This window comes from Cataglyphis hispanica, chromosome 8 (assembly GCF_021464435.1).
Source record: "Cataglyphis hispanica isolate Lineage 1 chromosome 8, ULB_Chis1_1.0, whole genome shotgun sequence".
In the NCBI taxonomy this organism is placed as follows: Eukaryota; Metazoa; Arthropoda; class Insecta; order Hymenoptera; family Formicidae; genus Cataglyphis; species Cataglyphis hispanica.
Window position 1 is genome coordinate 659,765 of NC_065961.1, and position 16,819 is coordinate 676,583.

The 16,819-nt window shown below is 24.6% G+C and overlaps 2 protein-coding genes and 1 long non-coding RNA gene across 8 annotated transcripts in view; 1 reads left to right on the forward strand and 2 right to left on the reverse strand.

The window, feature by feature from the left end:
* The window catches only part of LOC126851780 (cytochrome P450 4g15-like), a 42,078-nt gene extending 37,499 nt beyond the window's left edge, over positions 1-4,579 (forward strand). For 4 of the 6 annotated variants that reach the window (XM_050596102.1, XM_050596103.1, XM_050596101.1 and 1 more), the window contains 7 exons: positions 368-494; positions 571-628; positions 960-1,066; positions 1,143-1,211; positions 1,972-2,149; positions 2,858-3,034; positions 3,104-3,607. In XM_050596102.1, the coding sequence (XP_050452059.1) occupies positions 368-494; positions 571-628; positions 960-1,066; positions 1,143-1,211; positions 1,972-2,149; positions 2,858-3,034; positions 3,104-3,276 (889 nt within the window). In that variant the 3' untranslated portion in view covers positions 3,277-3,607. The other 2 variants (XM_050596100.1, XM_050596099.1) reach the window with 2 other exon arrangements.
* LOC126851802 (uncharacterized) overlaps positions 1-16,819 on the reverse strand; it is a 36,713-nt gene that overhangs the window by 9,754 nt on the left and 10,140 nt on the right. The window lies entirely within an intron of this gene.
* On the reverse strand, positions 5,770-13,319 carry LOC126851782 (cytochrome P450 4C1-like). Its single transcript, XM_050596104.1, has 12 exons — positions 12,420-13,319; positions 12,095-12,201; positions 11,788-11,878; positions 11,328-11,513; positions 10,550-10,607; positions 9,544-9,673; positions 9,410-9,467; positions 8,971-9,077; positions 8,826-8,894; positions 7,870-8,047; positions 6,539-6,715; positions 5,770-6,469 (listed from the first exon to the last, which is right to left on the reverse strand). The coding sequence occupies exons 1-12, from the start codon at positions 12,580-12,582 to the stop codon at positions 6,360-6,362; spliced, it is 1,434 nt and encodes a 477-aa protein (XP_050452061.1). The 5' UTR covers positions 12,583-13,319; the 3' UTR covers positions 5,770-6,359.

Below are 16,819 nucleotides of genomic sequence, written 5' to 3' on the forward strand. Positions count from 1 at the left end.
TTAATTGCACGTAAATAAACTTATCTTTATGTGACTCGCGGATTTTGAGTTGAAACTTGGTATACTTGGTACACAAAGCTATCAAAAATAATGGACACGTATTTTTTTATATCGGCAATGGTGCAAGTTTAAAGGTGGAAACTACTCCTTGTATTTATAAACATGAATACTTATTGTTACCACTAAACTCACGATATTAGAGCTATGTTGAGTTTCAGACGTATCTGTTATTTTTGATAGCTTTACAAGTGTACCAAGTTTCAATAAAATCGGCGAGTCACACAAAGGTAGGTTAGTAAGTAAAACTTAATAATTAAATATATTTTTGTATATAGTATATTAAGATATCATTAAAAATATATTTTAGACTCAGAACAGCTGCTAACTCTAGAGTGACAAATTTGTTTTTATATTCTGACTTTATATTTAACTTGACTTCTAATGGTCGAGAATTCCGAAAGAATATAAACTTAATGCACATTATTATAGATGAGGTATGTAGTATATATTGCAAATTTTAAACTTCAGCTTGCGTAGTACTTTCTATATTTATACAATTTATTATTACAGGTAATACGGCAGGCTGATACATTAAATAGACTCAATACCAAAAATAAAAGTAAAAAAAGTAAGTTTACTAATTTATTTATTTGTTTATATTTCTGTATTATTATGATGTTGCAATCTATTAAAATGATGGAAAAATAAATTTATTCAGAAATTATTCCAAAAATTATAATACTTTTAAAATATTATATTTTTTTGTTGTTAAAATATTTTTTTTTATCCTAAAGTTATTTTTAATTATTTAATTAATTTTTGTAATAATATATGAATAATATACACAGTCTGGTACATTATTATAAAATTGAGAAGTAATTGACATACTCATGCCATTTTATATGTATAAACAAACACATATTATTTTATTTTCTGGTTTTTTACATAAAATAAAATAGATAGAACATTTTATGACATTATAATGGATTCATCCCATAAAGAAAACTTCGCACAAAATGATTTCACGAAGATGCTTCATAATAATGTACTTTTTATGTTATTAGCGGTATGTATAAAATATATCTCTATATATGATTATATGTGTTTATATATAAACAAATAAATAAATTAAATTTTTACAGGCCAGTGACACATCTGCTATTACTTTGAATTTTGTGGTTTTTATATTAGCAAATTTCTCAGAAATACAAGTACGTATATATATTAAATTCAATTAAAAACAATTTATTTGATCATTTAAACAATTATATTTTGATAGTTTTATGATAAATATAGACATATTTTTTGAGCAATAATTAAGAAATACATTTGTTAATAAATTCTGTTATTCGAATAATAATTTGGTCAAAGTCAGCTTTTAACATAATGGATAAGAGTCCTTATTCAATTCAGATTTATCCAGACAGATTTACGATATCACGTAAACATATTCATAAGGAAATTAATTGTCCGTAAGCAAATACATAAAAAAATGGACCAATTTCTTTACTAATTTCTTTATGCCTATGTTTGTGCAAATCTGTCTGGCTAAGTTCTACTTATGTACTAGGGGCGATCACCAAATTTCAATGACCTTCATTTATATTATCATGAACACGATTTTGAGTAACTCTCAAAAAATTTTAGCCGATGTTCGTTATTTATTAAAAAATTATTAACAAAATAAATTTAATGAATAGAATGTAATTTTAACAAGATAAACATCATTTTAACAGACGTGCAAATGAATTCAATAATAAATTTGTGTTTCGAGATTTCTTTAATTAAACATTTTAATGAAACCATACAACAATATTTAGGTCATATTTATCATCAACATATTTCTCAACATTTCGATAATAAAATGAAATAATTTTGTAAATGTAATTAATAAGATTCTATTTTACGATATATATATTTTGCATGTATTTATATTTATATAATTAAACATTTTATTTAATTTCATAAAAGGAAAAAGTGTATCAAGAATTACGGGAAATTTATGGAACCAAAACTCCAAAATCTACTTCGATAAAATACGAAGATTTACAACGCATGAATTACTTGGAAAATGTCATTAAAGAAACTATGAGAATATTTCCTATTGCTCCATTAATTGCGCGAGAGCTATCTGAGGATTTAAACATAGGTTTGTTCACAAATATAAATATGTCGTTATTTGTATATATGCATGCATGTATTATTATATATTATGTAGTATTATTATATTATTATATATTTTTTTATATTATTCAAACATAAAAGAATATTATTTTTAAAATATAATTAAAAATATGTAGTATAATATTATTTAAGAATAATGTTTTTCTGTTTGAATTAAGATAAACATACAAAACCATTTGAATAAAATATTATATTACATATATTTTACAATTATATTACAAAATTATCATTAATATAATAGATGCATTTGAATATTTTTAGAAACGATATTTTTGAATATTTTTAATTTGTTTTTTGAAATTTATTTAGATTATGAATTATATCTAAATTGAGAACAATATTCAAAGATATAAACATCAAAATATAAATCTTTCTAATTCAAGTTTAAAATATTTTATTAAAAAAAAATTTTATTTTATTATATTTTAAAAAATTATTAAAAATTAAGGCTATTTAGAAAAACAAAAAAAAATAATTATTAAAGTTTAAAGAAGAAAAATTTAAGAAAGCCGTTTTATTTTTTAAGAAGAAGTAACGTTTTGTTAATCAAATACATCCGCCTGAGAATAAAATGTAACTCGATTTATACTATTCCTACTGCTTTTTTATGAGCTAGTTATCATGCTGGTATAAGTATTGTAATAACATTAAAATGCAAAAATATGTTTTTCAGGAAATATTATCTTACCCAAAGGCACTGATGTTATTTTACAATTAATGGCGGTACACCGAAAAGAAAAGTTTTGGCCCAATCCGTTAGTATTTGATCCGGACAGATTTCTGCCTGAAAATATAGGAAAGTTTAATTCATTTTACATGCCGTTTAGTTTAGGATCTAGAAATTGTATGGGTAAGTTTAAACAAATTACATACCATGCAGCATAAAATTAATTTGCATATAATTAACAAACTTTTGCAGGTATAAAATATGCAATGATTTCAATGAAAGTTTTTCTCTCAACTTTGGTACGAACATTTGTATTTAAAATAGATAAAAGCATTCAGATAAATGAAATTAAATTACATTATGATCTTATGCTAAAAATTGGTGAACCTATAAAAGTCAGAATTGAAAAACGAGATCTACATTAAAACAGTCTAGGATTGTACTTATTGAAAAATAACCTAATAATATTTATATGATGTTTTTTGTATACATAGTATTATATACAGGATATCCCATTAAAAATAATCATCCCCTTTTATCTTTTAAACTAAAAGAGATAGATCATAATAAATATATATCAAATTAAATGATTCAAATTGAATTCTATTGCGAGCGTAATGATTGCTTCTAAAAGTTATCTGTATTAACGAGCAAAGAGACACACATAATTTTTTTGTAATATTATAAAATTTTTGATAAATAAAAAGTTGTAGCGCTGCTTGAAATAAATACAATAATGTATGATATAATATAAATATTTTACATATTATAGAGTATTATTGACTTGAAATATCGCGGCCGATGTCTACTTTTTCATTTTTGACCCTATGGTATGACCAACTTTGGATTTAGGATTATAATTAAATGACAACATGACATATGTCAATCTCTACTACACGAGTCAGAAGTTGGCGCAGAACAGAAAATGAAAATCTATATATATTTATAATATCTATAATATGTAAGTATATATATATATACAGAGTGTCTGATAATAATTGCCATACCCGTAATGTGCAGATAGAGCTTAAACCAAGCAAGAAAGTTCTTTACAAATTTTTTTTGTATAACGCTCAATAAAATAACTATTATTAAATAAAGTTTGGTCAGTCATTGCTGATCTTTTGCTGGACGCATGTCGGGGAGCTGAGCGCTTGATAGTGTACGTGAACGTTCACTATCGCAGCTTTAGGGTCAACTTGACCCCGTAACATATTATTATAAGATATTTTGTATAAAAATATTGTAACTTTGAAATCTTATAACTCAGAAAGTAATTAAAAAGGAACACTTTATCATAGTGTTTTGGAAAGCTCTCAAGATGGGCTACAAGAATATGCAATAAAAAATATAGTATTCTATTTAAAAAATTAAATGTGACCTTTATGTGACCTTCAAATAACTCTTCAAGGTCAAACCAATAATATCATTTTATGTCCCCCTTGAAACTATACAACATTTGTCTGAAACATTTTTACTGATAATGCTTCGTTGAAGAATTATCGAAGTGCGTTTTTTAAAATGAGACACCCTGTATATATTTTTTTATGTATTTTTTATGTACGACAAAACAATATTTGTTGCTATAATCCGTTAAAGAACAATACAGAATTTTTTACAATATGAAGAAAATTCAAACTACCATTTTGAATATAATTAATTTCTTTTATATTTTATGTATTGTAAAATATATTTATAAATGGAAGATTAAATTGTAGCATTATGTATGTACATATATTAATATTGATTAATATAAATTAAATGAATGTAAGCTGAAATATTTTTATTAATTGTAAGTTTATTTCTAAAAAGTAATATAATAGATAAAGATGAATTGCAATAAAAAAATAATTTTTTCTACATTAATTTATCTGTACTTTAATACAATGCTCTGATATAAATTTAATTTCAAAACATTCAGGTAAATTAAAAACTAAAAGGTTAATAATAATAATTAATAATTATTTAATCAATTTTCAATAAAAGTTTTCAAGTTGGATTCCAGCCATTCTTTGCCAAACTTAATAGACGGACTCCTGCGGCGGAAATAATTTTTATTCTTTACTTGTCGTCTTATCTTCTTTAAAAGATGTCGCTTAATTATACAATTAATTTCTTAGTAAAACTTTTTTATTAAACTAAACATTAAGTGTGCTTAATAATTTTTATAGTTTAATCACTTTATTAATTAAAAATCAAAGAATTACAGTTACACAACAGAAACATGGACACTTTACTCGTTTGTTCTAATAAACATTTATTAAATACTGTTTAAATATTGTATAGTACAGTTGTGGATATGTACTTTTCTTTCCAACTATTTGTGACATTATTGTTAGTGTTGGAGAAATTGTTTTGACCGGCCAATCGCACATACCCTTTGATTCTGATATCAACAGCAATCTTTTCTATCCTTTTCTGTTTTCTTACTTAGCTTCATACTAACCGCCATTACTGTTCTCCGTCACTAACAAGACACGTTATCGCTATCACCGAATAAAGCTATATATAATTTTCTCGTGCATCCAGAGTGGAATTTATTTGTGCCTATCTAATAACAACAGTTAGTTCTAACTTTTAATATCAATCGCATTTATCGCATTTATCTTTAAAGTACTTTTCCCTCTACTTGTTCGTAAATTACACTATTTATATACAGGGTGTCTAATAATAATTGCTACACCCGTAATGTGCAAGTAGAGCAGATTAAACCAAGCAGGAAAGTCCATTTACCATTTTTTTGTATAAAGCTTAATAAAAGAATTATTATTGAGTAAAGTTTGGCCAAACATCGTTGATTTTTAACCGGGCGCACTCTATCTGCACATTACGGGTAGGGCAATTATTATCAGACACCCTGTATATATATATATATATATATATATATGTATATATATATATATATATATATATATATATATCTGTATATATATATAATTATATAGCGTTTCTTTTGCTGTTCTGCGTTGTGGCCAACTCCTGACTCGTGTAGTAGAGATTGATATATGTTGTTATTTAATTATAATATCAAATCCGAAGTTGATTATACCACAGGGCCAAAAATGAAAAAGTAGACGCCCGCGATATTTCAAGTCAATAAAACTTTATAATATGTAAAATATTTATATTATATTATACATCCTTGTATTCGTTTCAAACAGCCCTACAACTTTTTATTTATCAAAAATTTCATATTATTATAAAAAAATTATGTGTCTCTTTGCTCGTTAATACAGATAACTTTTAGAAGCAATCATTACGCTCATAATAGAATTCAATTTGAATCATTTAATTTGATATATATTTATTATGATCTATCTCTTTTAGTTTAAAAGGAGGTGATCACTTTTAATGGGATATCCTGTATATAATACTATGTATATAAAAAACATCATGCAAATTTTATTAGATTATTCTTCAACAAGTACATTCTTGGACTGTTTTAATGTAGATCTCGTTTTTCAATTCTGACTTTTTTATTAGGTTCACCAACTTTTAGCATAATGTCTTAATGTAATTTAATTTCATCTATCTGAATGCTTTTATCTATTTTAAATACAAATGTTTGTACCAAAGTTGAGAGAAAAACTTTCATTGAAATCATTGCATATTTTATACCTGCAAAAGTTTGTTAATTATATGCAAATTAATTTTATGCTGCATGGTATGTAATTTGTTTAAACTTACCCATACAATTTCTAGATCCTAAACTAAACGGCATGTAAAACGAATTAGACTTTCCTGTATTTTCAGGCAGAAATCTGTCCGGATCAAATACTAACGGATTGGGCCAAAACTTTTCTTTTCGGTGTGCCGCCATTAATTGTAGAATAACATCAGTGCCTTTGGGTAAGATAATATTTCCTGACAAACATATTTTTGCATTTTAATGTTATTATAATACCTATACCAGCATGATAATTAGCTCATAAAAAAGCAGTAGGAATAGTATAAATTGAGTTACATTTTATTCTTAGACGGATGTATGCGATTTACAAAACGTTATTTTTTCTTAAAAAATAAAACGATTTTCTTAAATTTTTCTTTCTTAATCTTTAATAATTTTGAGAATCATTTTTTTTTGTTTTTCTAAATAGCCTTAATTTTTAATAATTTTTTAAAATATAATAAAATACAATTTTATTTTTTATTAAACAAAATGTTTTAAACTTGAGTGAGGAAAGATTCATGTTTTGATGTTTATATCGTTGAATTCTATATCTTTCGAATCTTTATTCTCAATTAGGTCATAATTCATAATGAAAATAAACGGCTGTTCTTTCAAAATGGGGTACACCTCCGATGGGGCCCAACTTTTTCAGGTAACTTCAAGAGATCACATTAAGGTCAGCTATCAAGGTCGTAACCGTGGCTTTTCAATAATTTAAAAGTTATAAACAAAAATATCTTTAAAAATCGTTAAGCTGATTTTAATATGATCTCTTGAAGTTACCTGAAAAGATTGGACCCCATCGGAGATGTGCTCCGTTTGAAAAAACATACAAATAAACTTTAAAACAATTAAATGGCAAAAATATCGCTTCTAAAAATATTCAAATGTATTTATTATATTATCTAATAATTTTGTATGTTTATCTCAGTTTAAGCAGAAAAGCATTAAGCTTAAATAATGACTATATATTTATAGTTACAGTTTAGGAATGGTGTCACTTTATGTTTAAATTATATAAAAATATATAGAGTGTCCGGCAGTTTTTGACACATTCAAAGTGTAAAAGTAGATTGGGTCAAATTGAAAAGAAAATTCTTGTACCATTTTTCTCTATAACGCTTCATAAAGGAGTTATTATTGAGCAAAGTCTGACCAATCAGCGCCGATATTTAATACTGACGCACGTCAGTGAGCATAGATGATAGGCCAGATTTCACTTCTTGATAACTACTTAGTTGTAAATATACTATATATATACTATATACTATATATATATATATATATATATATATATATATATATGCATATATATATTATAAAAATATATTTATATTTGTAAACAAACCTATGTTTAAATCTTCAGTTAGCTTTCGCCCAATTAATGGAGCAACAGGAAATAATCTCATAGTTTCTTTAATGACATTTTCCAAGTAATTCATGCGTTGTAAATCTTCGTATTTTATGGGGGTAGATGTTGGAGTTTTGGTTCCATAAATTTCCCGTAATTCTTGATACACTTTTTCCTTTTATAAAATTAAATAAAATGTTTAATTATATAAATATAAATACATTCAATATACATATATCGTAAAATAGAATCTTATTAATTACAATTACAAAATTGCTTTATTTTATTTTTCGAAATGTATTCGATGATAAATATGAAGTAAAATTTTTGTATGGTTTCCTTAAAATATTTAATTCAATTTAAAAAATCTCGAAACACAAAGTTATTATTTAACTCATTTGCATGCCTGTTGAAATGATGTTCATCTTGTAAAAATTACATTCTATTCATTAAACTTATTTTGTTAATAATTTTTTAATAAATGACGAGCATCGGCTAAAATTTTTTTACAATTACTCAAGATCGTGTTCATGGTTATATAAATGAATATCATTTATAAGAAATACAGAAATTTTGAAAATCGCTCCTAGTACATAAGTAAGACTTATCCAGACAGTTTTGCATAGTCGCATAAACATACGCATAAAGAAATTGATAAAGAAATTGGTGCATTTTTTTATATATTTGCTTACGGACAATTAATTTCTTTATGCATATGTTTACGTGATTTCGCAAATCTGTCTGGATAAATCTGGATTGAATAAGGACTCTTATCCAATATGTAAAAAGCTGACTTTGAGCAAATTGTTATTCGAATAATAGAATTTATTAACAAATGTATTTCTTAATTATTGCTTAAAAAATATGTCTATATTTATCATAAAACTATCAAAATATCATTGTTTAAATGATCAAATAAGCTGTTTTTGATTGAATTTAACATATATACGTACTTGTATTTCTGAGAAATTTGCTAATATAAAAACCACAAAATTCAAAGTAATAGCAGATGTTTCACTGGCCTGAAAAAATTTCATTTATTTATTTGTTTATATGTAAACACATATAATCATATATAGAAAGATATTTTATACATACCGCTATTAACATAAAAAGTACATTATTATGAAGCATCTTCGTGAAATCATTTTGTGCGAAGTTTTCTTTATGGGATGAATCCATTATAATGTCATAAAATGTTCTATCTATTTTATTTTATGTAAAAAACCAGAAAATAAAATAATATGTGTTTGTTTATACATATAAAATGGCATGAGTATGTCAATTACTTCTCAATTTTATAATAATGTACCAAACTGTGTATATTATTCATATATTATTACAAAAATTAATTAAATAATTAAAAATAATTTTAGGATAAAAAAAAATATTTTAACAACAAAAAAAATATAATATTTTAAAAGTATTATAATTTTTGGAATAATTTCTGAATAAATTTATTTTTCCATCATTTTAATAGATTGCAACATCATAATAATACAGAAATATAAACAAATAAATAAATTAGTAAACTTACTTTTTTTACTTTTATTTTTGATATTGAATCTATTTAATGTATCAGCCTGCTGTATTACCTGTAATAATAAATTGTATGAATATAGAAAGTACTACGCAAGCTGAAGTTTAAAATTTGCAATATATACTACATACCTCATCTATAAAACTGTGCATTAAGTTTATATTCTTTCGGAATTCTCGACCATTAGAAGACAAGTTAAATATAAAGTCAGAATAAAAAAACAAATTCGTCAATCTAGAGTTACCAGCAGCTGTTCTGATACTGAAATATATTTTTAATGATATTTCAATATACAAAAATATATATAATTATTAAGTTTTACTAACAAATCTACGTTTGTGTAACTCGCAGATTTTATTGAAACTTGGTACACTTGTAAAGCTATCAAAAATAATAGACACGTATTTTTTTATATCGGCAATCGTTTAAGGGTAGTTTAAGGTAAACTATCCCTTGTATTTATAAGTTCGAGTAAAATTTACCTCTAAACTCACGGTATTTGAGCTTTTTTTAAACTTTAGACATAGAAATAAGAGATTTCACGTATCGTTGAAAGCAAATCCACTGTTAGAAATATGGAATACAAAATGGAGGAGCCAATATGATGACCTGATAAATCAAAATATCTTATCTCGCTTTCTGTATTCCATAATTTCAACATTGGATTTGTTTTCAGCAATACATGTGAAACGTCTTATTAATGCCTGAAACTCAACATAGCTCTAATATCGTGAGTTTAGTGGTAACGATAATTACTCGTGTTTATAAATACAAGGGATAGTTTACACTTTTCCACCCTTTTATTATTGCCAATATAAAAAAATACGTGTTTATTATTTTTGATAGCTTTACAAGTGTACCAAGTTTCAACAAAGTCGGCGAGTCACATAAAGGTAGATTTATTTACGTGCAATTAAAAGAAAAAATCTTATTCCAAAATTTTCTTATATTTTAATATATTCAATAATTACAAAAAATTTAATTAATTTAATATAATTGTAAAATTTATAAAAAACAAAATTAAAATTGCGATATTTTAAAAATTTCTATTATGTATGAATCGATATACAATTTGTTATGACTTGTATGTTAATTATAAATATTATTTAAATAAATATTATAAGAAAGCTATTTTACCTTGCTTCGAGAAATTGGTTGATTAATGATGGTTTTATTTTGACGCCCATCAAAGTAACTTAACAGTGCCACATAAAAAAAACAAATGAATTATTCAAAATAAAATTAATATTTGACTAATTATTGAATTGTGTATTATATATTTTATAAATCAATATATACTAGTAATTTTGAAAAAGAAGAAAAACACATCTTTGTATCGAGTATGCGAAAATAGCAATTGTCTGTACATGGCTATGCTTATTTTATTACATTTCTTTTATTACTTTTCTTTGATCTGTTTATTGTTATTATTTGTTTTATTGATGGATTAAGATATATCAAGTGTTAATCATTTTATTACAAATCATATTTTATTCTGTTAATTAAAATATCTTAGTAACTAATCAAAAATATAAATTGGCCTATTTATGCTCTAAGCTTGAGAAGTAGAGAGAGAGAGAGAGAGAGAGAGAGAGAGAGAAATGCAAGTTTATGATTACAATCAAAATGAGTGAAATAAATTTGATAATATTGTAAAATTATCACAAAATTTTATATAGCAGTCTTTGGAATATTATCTTTTATTTAGAAACATTCAACATTATTTTATTTGTACAACTATTGCTTTCTATTTTTCTCTCTTTCTTTGTGTTTTGCTTCTTACACTTGCGCTCTTTTTCTTCTGCTTTCTGTAAAACTTCCATTTCTTAAATTTTTACAATGTCGAACATTTATTGTTATAATTATTACAATATAAGCGAATAATTTAAGAATAGAATAAGTTATTTTAACATACCACATGCAGTATCCAAAGTACGCTCCGATATATGTTCAAAAAAGATAATCTCGCTATTTAATCCTATATTTTCCAATGTGTTCGTTAATATTAAAGATTGTTCAACAAATACATCAAAATATCTTAGTAACATATTGTTAGAGAAGGTTGGCGATATCAATCGTCGTTGTAAGCGCCATTTTAATTCTAAAATAAATATTATAAAATGATAATAAAGATAAAAAATGAATCATATTAAAACATAATATTAAAAGAATATTAATAAAAAATGTTGCATTATAAAAGTTGTACTATTGCAAAAATGGAAATAAAAGCATTATATGTTTAAATACAAGTTTATGTTATTAAATTCCAAACGATTATTTATATATCTTATACAATATATATTATATTATATTTTATATAACAAAATAATTATATTTAGTTGATAAACTTTTGTTCTTATAGAAATCTTTCTTACCAGGAGCTGTGAATATTCCCTCACCCAATAATGGTTCAAAAAATTTGTATAATATATTTTTGTTCAAGCAATGACTACTCTGTAAGATTGTCTAAAACATCATATAACATTTATTTATATTTTTGTTAGATGTTTGTTTGCGTCACTTTTGAATAATATTTTTAGAAAATTATTAAAATTACATCCATATAGTTATAAAAATATAAATTACAGCAGTTATTAAGCAATTATTACAATTGTTAAAAAGTAAAGTTTGACATAAATAATTATATTTTAGAATATGAATAAATATAAATTATTTCATTACCTTTATTTGATCTGGATCGTTTACAAAAATGAATAACTTGTTACCTATCCAACATCGGAATGGAGACGGATAATCTTCTGTCCACTTAGTAATAATATTCAATATTTCTGCAAGATATTGACTATTCTTGTTATATGACTTATTGTCTGAGATGTGGTGTATTTACATTTCATTTTATTGAAATAATACAATGTTAGCAAAAATAAATTTTTATTAAAATCTTTCTAAAATACTGTATTTCTAAAATTTTTACGTGTGTGTTGCATTTTTCCTATTATTATTCTATAAAATAAACATTAATACTATTATTTTTTTTTTTTATTACCATCAGGACTTCGCCGAAAGAAACAGAAAGCATTCCCAATAATCGGCCATGTTCTTGGACCCGGAAACACGTGATTTATAGTTTTAGGTCGTCGGCGATGATAATTCAAGTAGAAATAACTTATACAAATCAGAATGATTAACACAACAGTTATAGGTATCATTGCACTGAATAATAACGACGTAATAATATTACGGCTTTATATTAATGTCACTTGTGAAATGCGGACATTATTATTGTGTTAACGCTTTTATTATACATTTCCCCCTACGACGTCCGCGATGTGCCTACTCCCCACTATCGATATCTTTCTTGCTGCTTTTTTTTACTTTCTCTTCTTAGTGCACTATTCGTTTTCCATATCTTCGCACACCTAGCAGTCGTATCGCGTTTTGAGATTCTTCTCACCCCGTGAACCCTTCGTCAACCAGCAGCGAGCGCCAGGAAATCGATTGTGTATCTCGAAACAAAGTGAAAGTTATAAAAGTGAACAGATCATGAAATTTTGACACATGGAATCGTAGATCTTTTTTTACTTTTGTAAATTTCACGTCGTTTTGAGGTACAAAATCAATCCCAAGCTTGCACATGGCTCCTCTCTCACGCACACTGAATTATATTATAGAACATGTCCCCACTATCACTATTATCACGGCCACTAAAAGATAGCTGCAGATTTTCAAAGCTGTCTCTTTTTACCGTAAATTATCATAAAGTCGTCCTGCGCACGCGATTTTTCATGCCACGCGATCATTTATTTCTATTGTTGAAAACATTAAGAAGCAGAAAATTAAAATAAATATGAAAAATGGCATAATGTACTTTAAAAAATTGCACATCAAGCTATGATGAAAACATAGAAACTTAGTTTTCACAGGTAAAGTACGGATAGTTTGATAGTCGACGTAGTTAAATATATAGATAAAAATAGATCTGAAATAGACAACTTTTGCAGTTTCACATTTTTTAGCGCGGCCGAGCCCAAAAACTCTAGTATGATATATATAGTGTGTGGTCACGTATGTGTATGATATTATTTCTTTTTCGCCGAAATCTCAGTGGCACTCTCCTTTGGAAGATGAATATAAAAATCGCTACCAAGAAAAAGTTTATATTATGATGTAATATATATGTATATATATATATATATATATATATATATTACATTATATATTATATATATTATAAATATACTAATAACATGTATATCTTAATGACATGTATATATACATGTATATATCTCTCATAATAGACTTTTTCCTGGATTATTCCAATTTAAAAATGACTGATATATGTATATTAATTATGCAATTACTGAATCAAATTTTTTTATATATGAATGTACTATTCATGCCAGCATGATTAAACTATTCATGCCAAAATTGGCATGAAATTAATGCCGCTAGCTCCCGGTCGTATTTTATATTATTCTAAAAAAATTACCTTTTTTAAAAAGAATGGTAAAAAAGGGTAAAAGAGTATGCGTGCTATGTGAAAAAAATATTATATTTAAATAAAAACACTTTAAATAAATATGTTTTTGTATAAAATAATAATTTAAATTTTTTACAATAATAATAATGATATCAAACAATTGTGCCAAAGAATAAAAATTTATTTCTTTTATTATTATTTTAATAAAAACAATTTAATCAAATACTTTTGTACAAAATAGTTATTTAAATTTTTTACAAAAATAATGATATTAAAAAATTAAACGTCAATTCAATAAAAATTTATGTTTTAAAATATTTCTAACCCAAACTTAATTTTAATTTTAATCTATTAACTTATTCCTGTCCTCAACAAGACTTAGAAATTCCTATAGGCGCACATTGGAAACTTTTAGCATAATTTTATATTTCTTTATTTTGTGATAAAAAAAGCATTAGAATTGTGAAACTTTAATTTGTTATTTTTCCTAAATACTGTTCCCCACAAACTTGCGGGAAATTACTCAGAAGAATCTCTCCTACAACATAATCAAGTGATAATCAGGTGATAAATTTGGAAGTGTTTTGTCTTTTATGCAATTTTACCAAAAAAAAATTAAATATAGTATATAAAAGAAGAACAGATTTTTTGCAGTACCTTCCTTAAATAGTGCTTTCACATTTTATGACATCTCACAATATATTGTACATTTTCTAAAGTTGCTTATATTTTAATTAATGCAGCTGTCAAATTATTATAAACTTTTATTCTATTTCCTAATGAAATCTGCAATTCAGTATCACTAGCCGATTCTTCCTCTTCAATTTCTTTCAATTTTGAACTACTTTTTATTGCTGATATATTTTAATGGTCTCCGATAACATTATATTACAAAAGACAGTATAAATCGATTTTTACAAATTCACGTTTCTCATTGTTTTAGAAAAATTAATTTTAACCATTATGTCAAAAAAAGTTAAGTAAACAGACTAAATTTTGTTCTTAAGGTATTTAATAAGTAAAGTAAAGTAAGTAATCTTTATTATATAATTTACAAACAAAATTATTATCTTATTTCTCTTTTTTTGACTAACCCTTAATATTTCTATTTCAGGCTCTAATTCTGACGCTTTCAAATCAACTGTATATATATATATATATATATATATATATATATATATATATATATATATATAATATATTTGATAAAATTCCCACGAAATTTATTTTATTGTATTAATATAAATGTTGTAACTCATTGCTTTGCCATTTGTAAATGACTTAAAAATATTATTTACATTTATATATAAAATATAAATGTACATTCACACATTTCCAAAAGTTGCGAGTAAGATCCGTAAAATGTTTATAGACACTGTAGAAATTAAATTTTTTTAATTTTAAAATTTAACCTGTATTTTATTGAAATAAAAAAATAAAAAATTTTTAAAAATCACTGATAGAGCATTTAAAGTTGAAACTTCAAACTTCAAAATGCTTTTTTAATTTTTTCATCTACAATGATTTTTCATCGAGTATAGATATTATTTCTAAAAAATACAGTTTTAATTTTAAAATTATGTAACTCGATTTAAAAAATCGTAGGAAAATTTAAAAAAAGCATTTTGTAAGCAAAATGTAATTTATGGAATTAAAATTGAATTTTTTTATCCATGATGACCGAGTATCAATGGTTTGAAATAGTTCAATTTTTACGATTTAAAAAATGTTCTATATTTTTTTTTTTTTTTTGAGTAGTGTAATATTAAGTAATTATATTGTCCAATTACATTAAGTTACAAGGTTTTGTGTCAGAGCAATTGAACACTTTCTAAAGTAATTTTATAAGCTGAGAACGAATCTGCCATCAAAAAATTTTTATCAGATCAGGTTGTCAAGAAAAACCGAGTTAAAATTCCTAAAAAAACGTTTTTTATCAATTTTTAAAAATGTATAGCAGACGAAGCCTATGTGCTAGAGACATCACACTGGACTCAAATAAAAGCTTGAACATTAAACTTTAATATAAAAATATTCAATCTTTTACCATGCAATTGTACCATTGCATGGTCTAATTGTTCTACTTAACACAATGCGATTACACCTAAAAACGAAGCATGCTGGAGATTCGATTGTACTTGCGCTAAAAGATTCAATACTTTTATATTAAAGTACAATGTTCAAGCTTTCATTTGAGCCCTATTTAAAGTCTCTTTCATATCGGATTCGTCTGCTATAAATTTTTGAAAATGATAAAAAAAGATGTATTTTTTTAACAACCTTTTTTTGTTCAAAAATCTGACCTAATAGAATTATTTTGCTTTGTAGATTTGCATTCAGCGCCCCAAAATACGTTAAAAAAAGATTGTTTCCATTTCTAGCACTAAAAAAAGTTTAAAATTTAATTAGTGTTATTAAATATTGTTAAATATATTATTAATATTTTTTATTTAATTTCTTAAATATTATATTATAGAAGAAGAAATGTATTATACAAATGGCATTCTAAAAGGTATTATATAAATGGATGTAATTATGAATTTATGCATGTTGTGTAGATATGTGCATATATACCTTATATAATATACATGGTGTTCCTGGAATAAATGGCCAAATTTGAGATATGACTTAAACCAAAAAATATTTTTCTCTGGAAGTATACTCGTAAATGAATTGTTCAAGAGATATTGATTTCTGAAGAACTATTAAAAATCAGTAATTTTGAAATAATGTAATAAATCTTCTTTACTGCTTTACAATAATAAAAATTTAATAATTAAATTGTAAAATTTAATTAAATAAAAATTAATTATTAAATAATTATTCAATCTTAATAAGTTTTCTAATAACTTTTCTATTCCTAATAAGTTTTCTTTTTAAGATAAATATTAAGAAGTTTCATATCTATAAATTTCACTTATATATTTATTTTTTTCCTGAATTATGTTCTATAAATTATTACATAA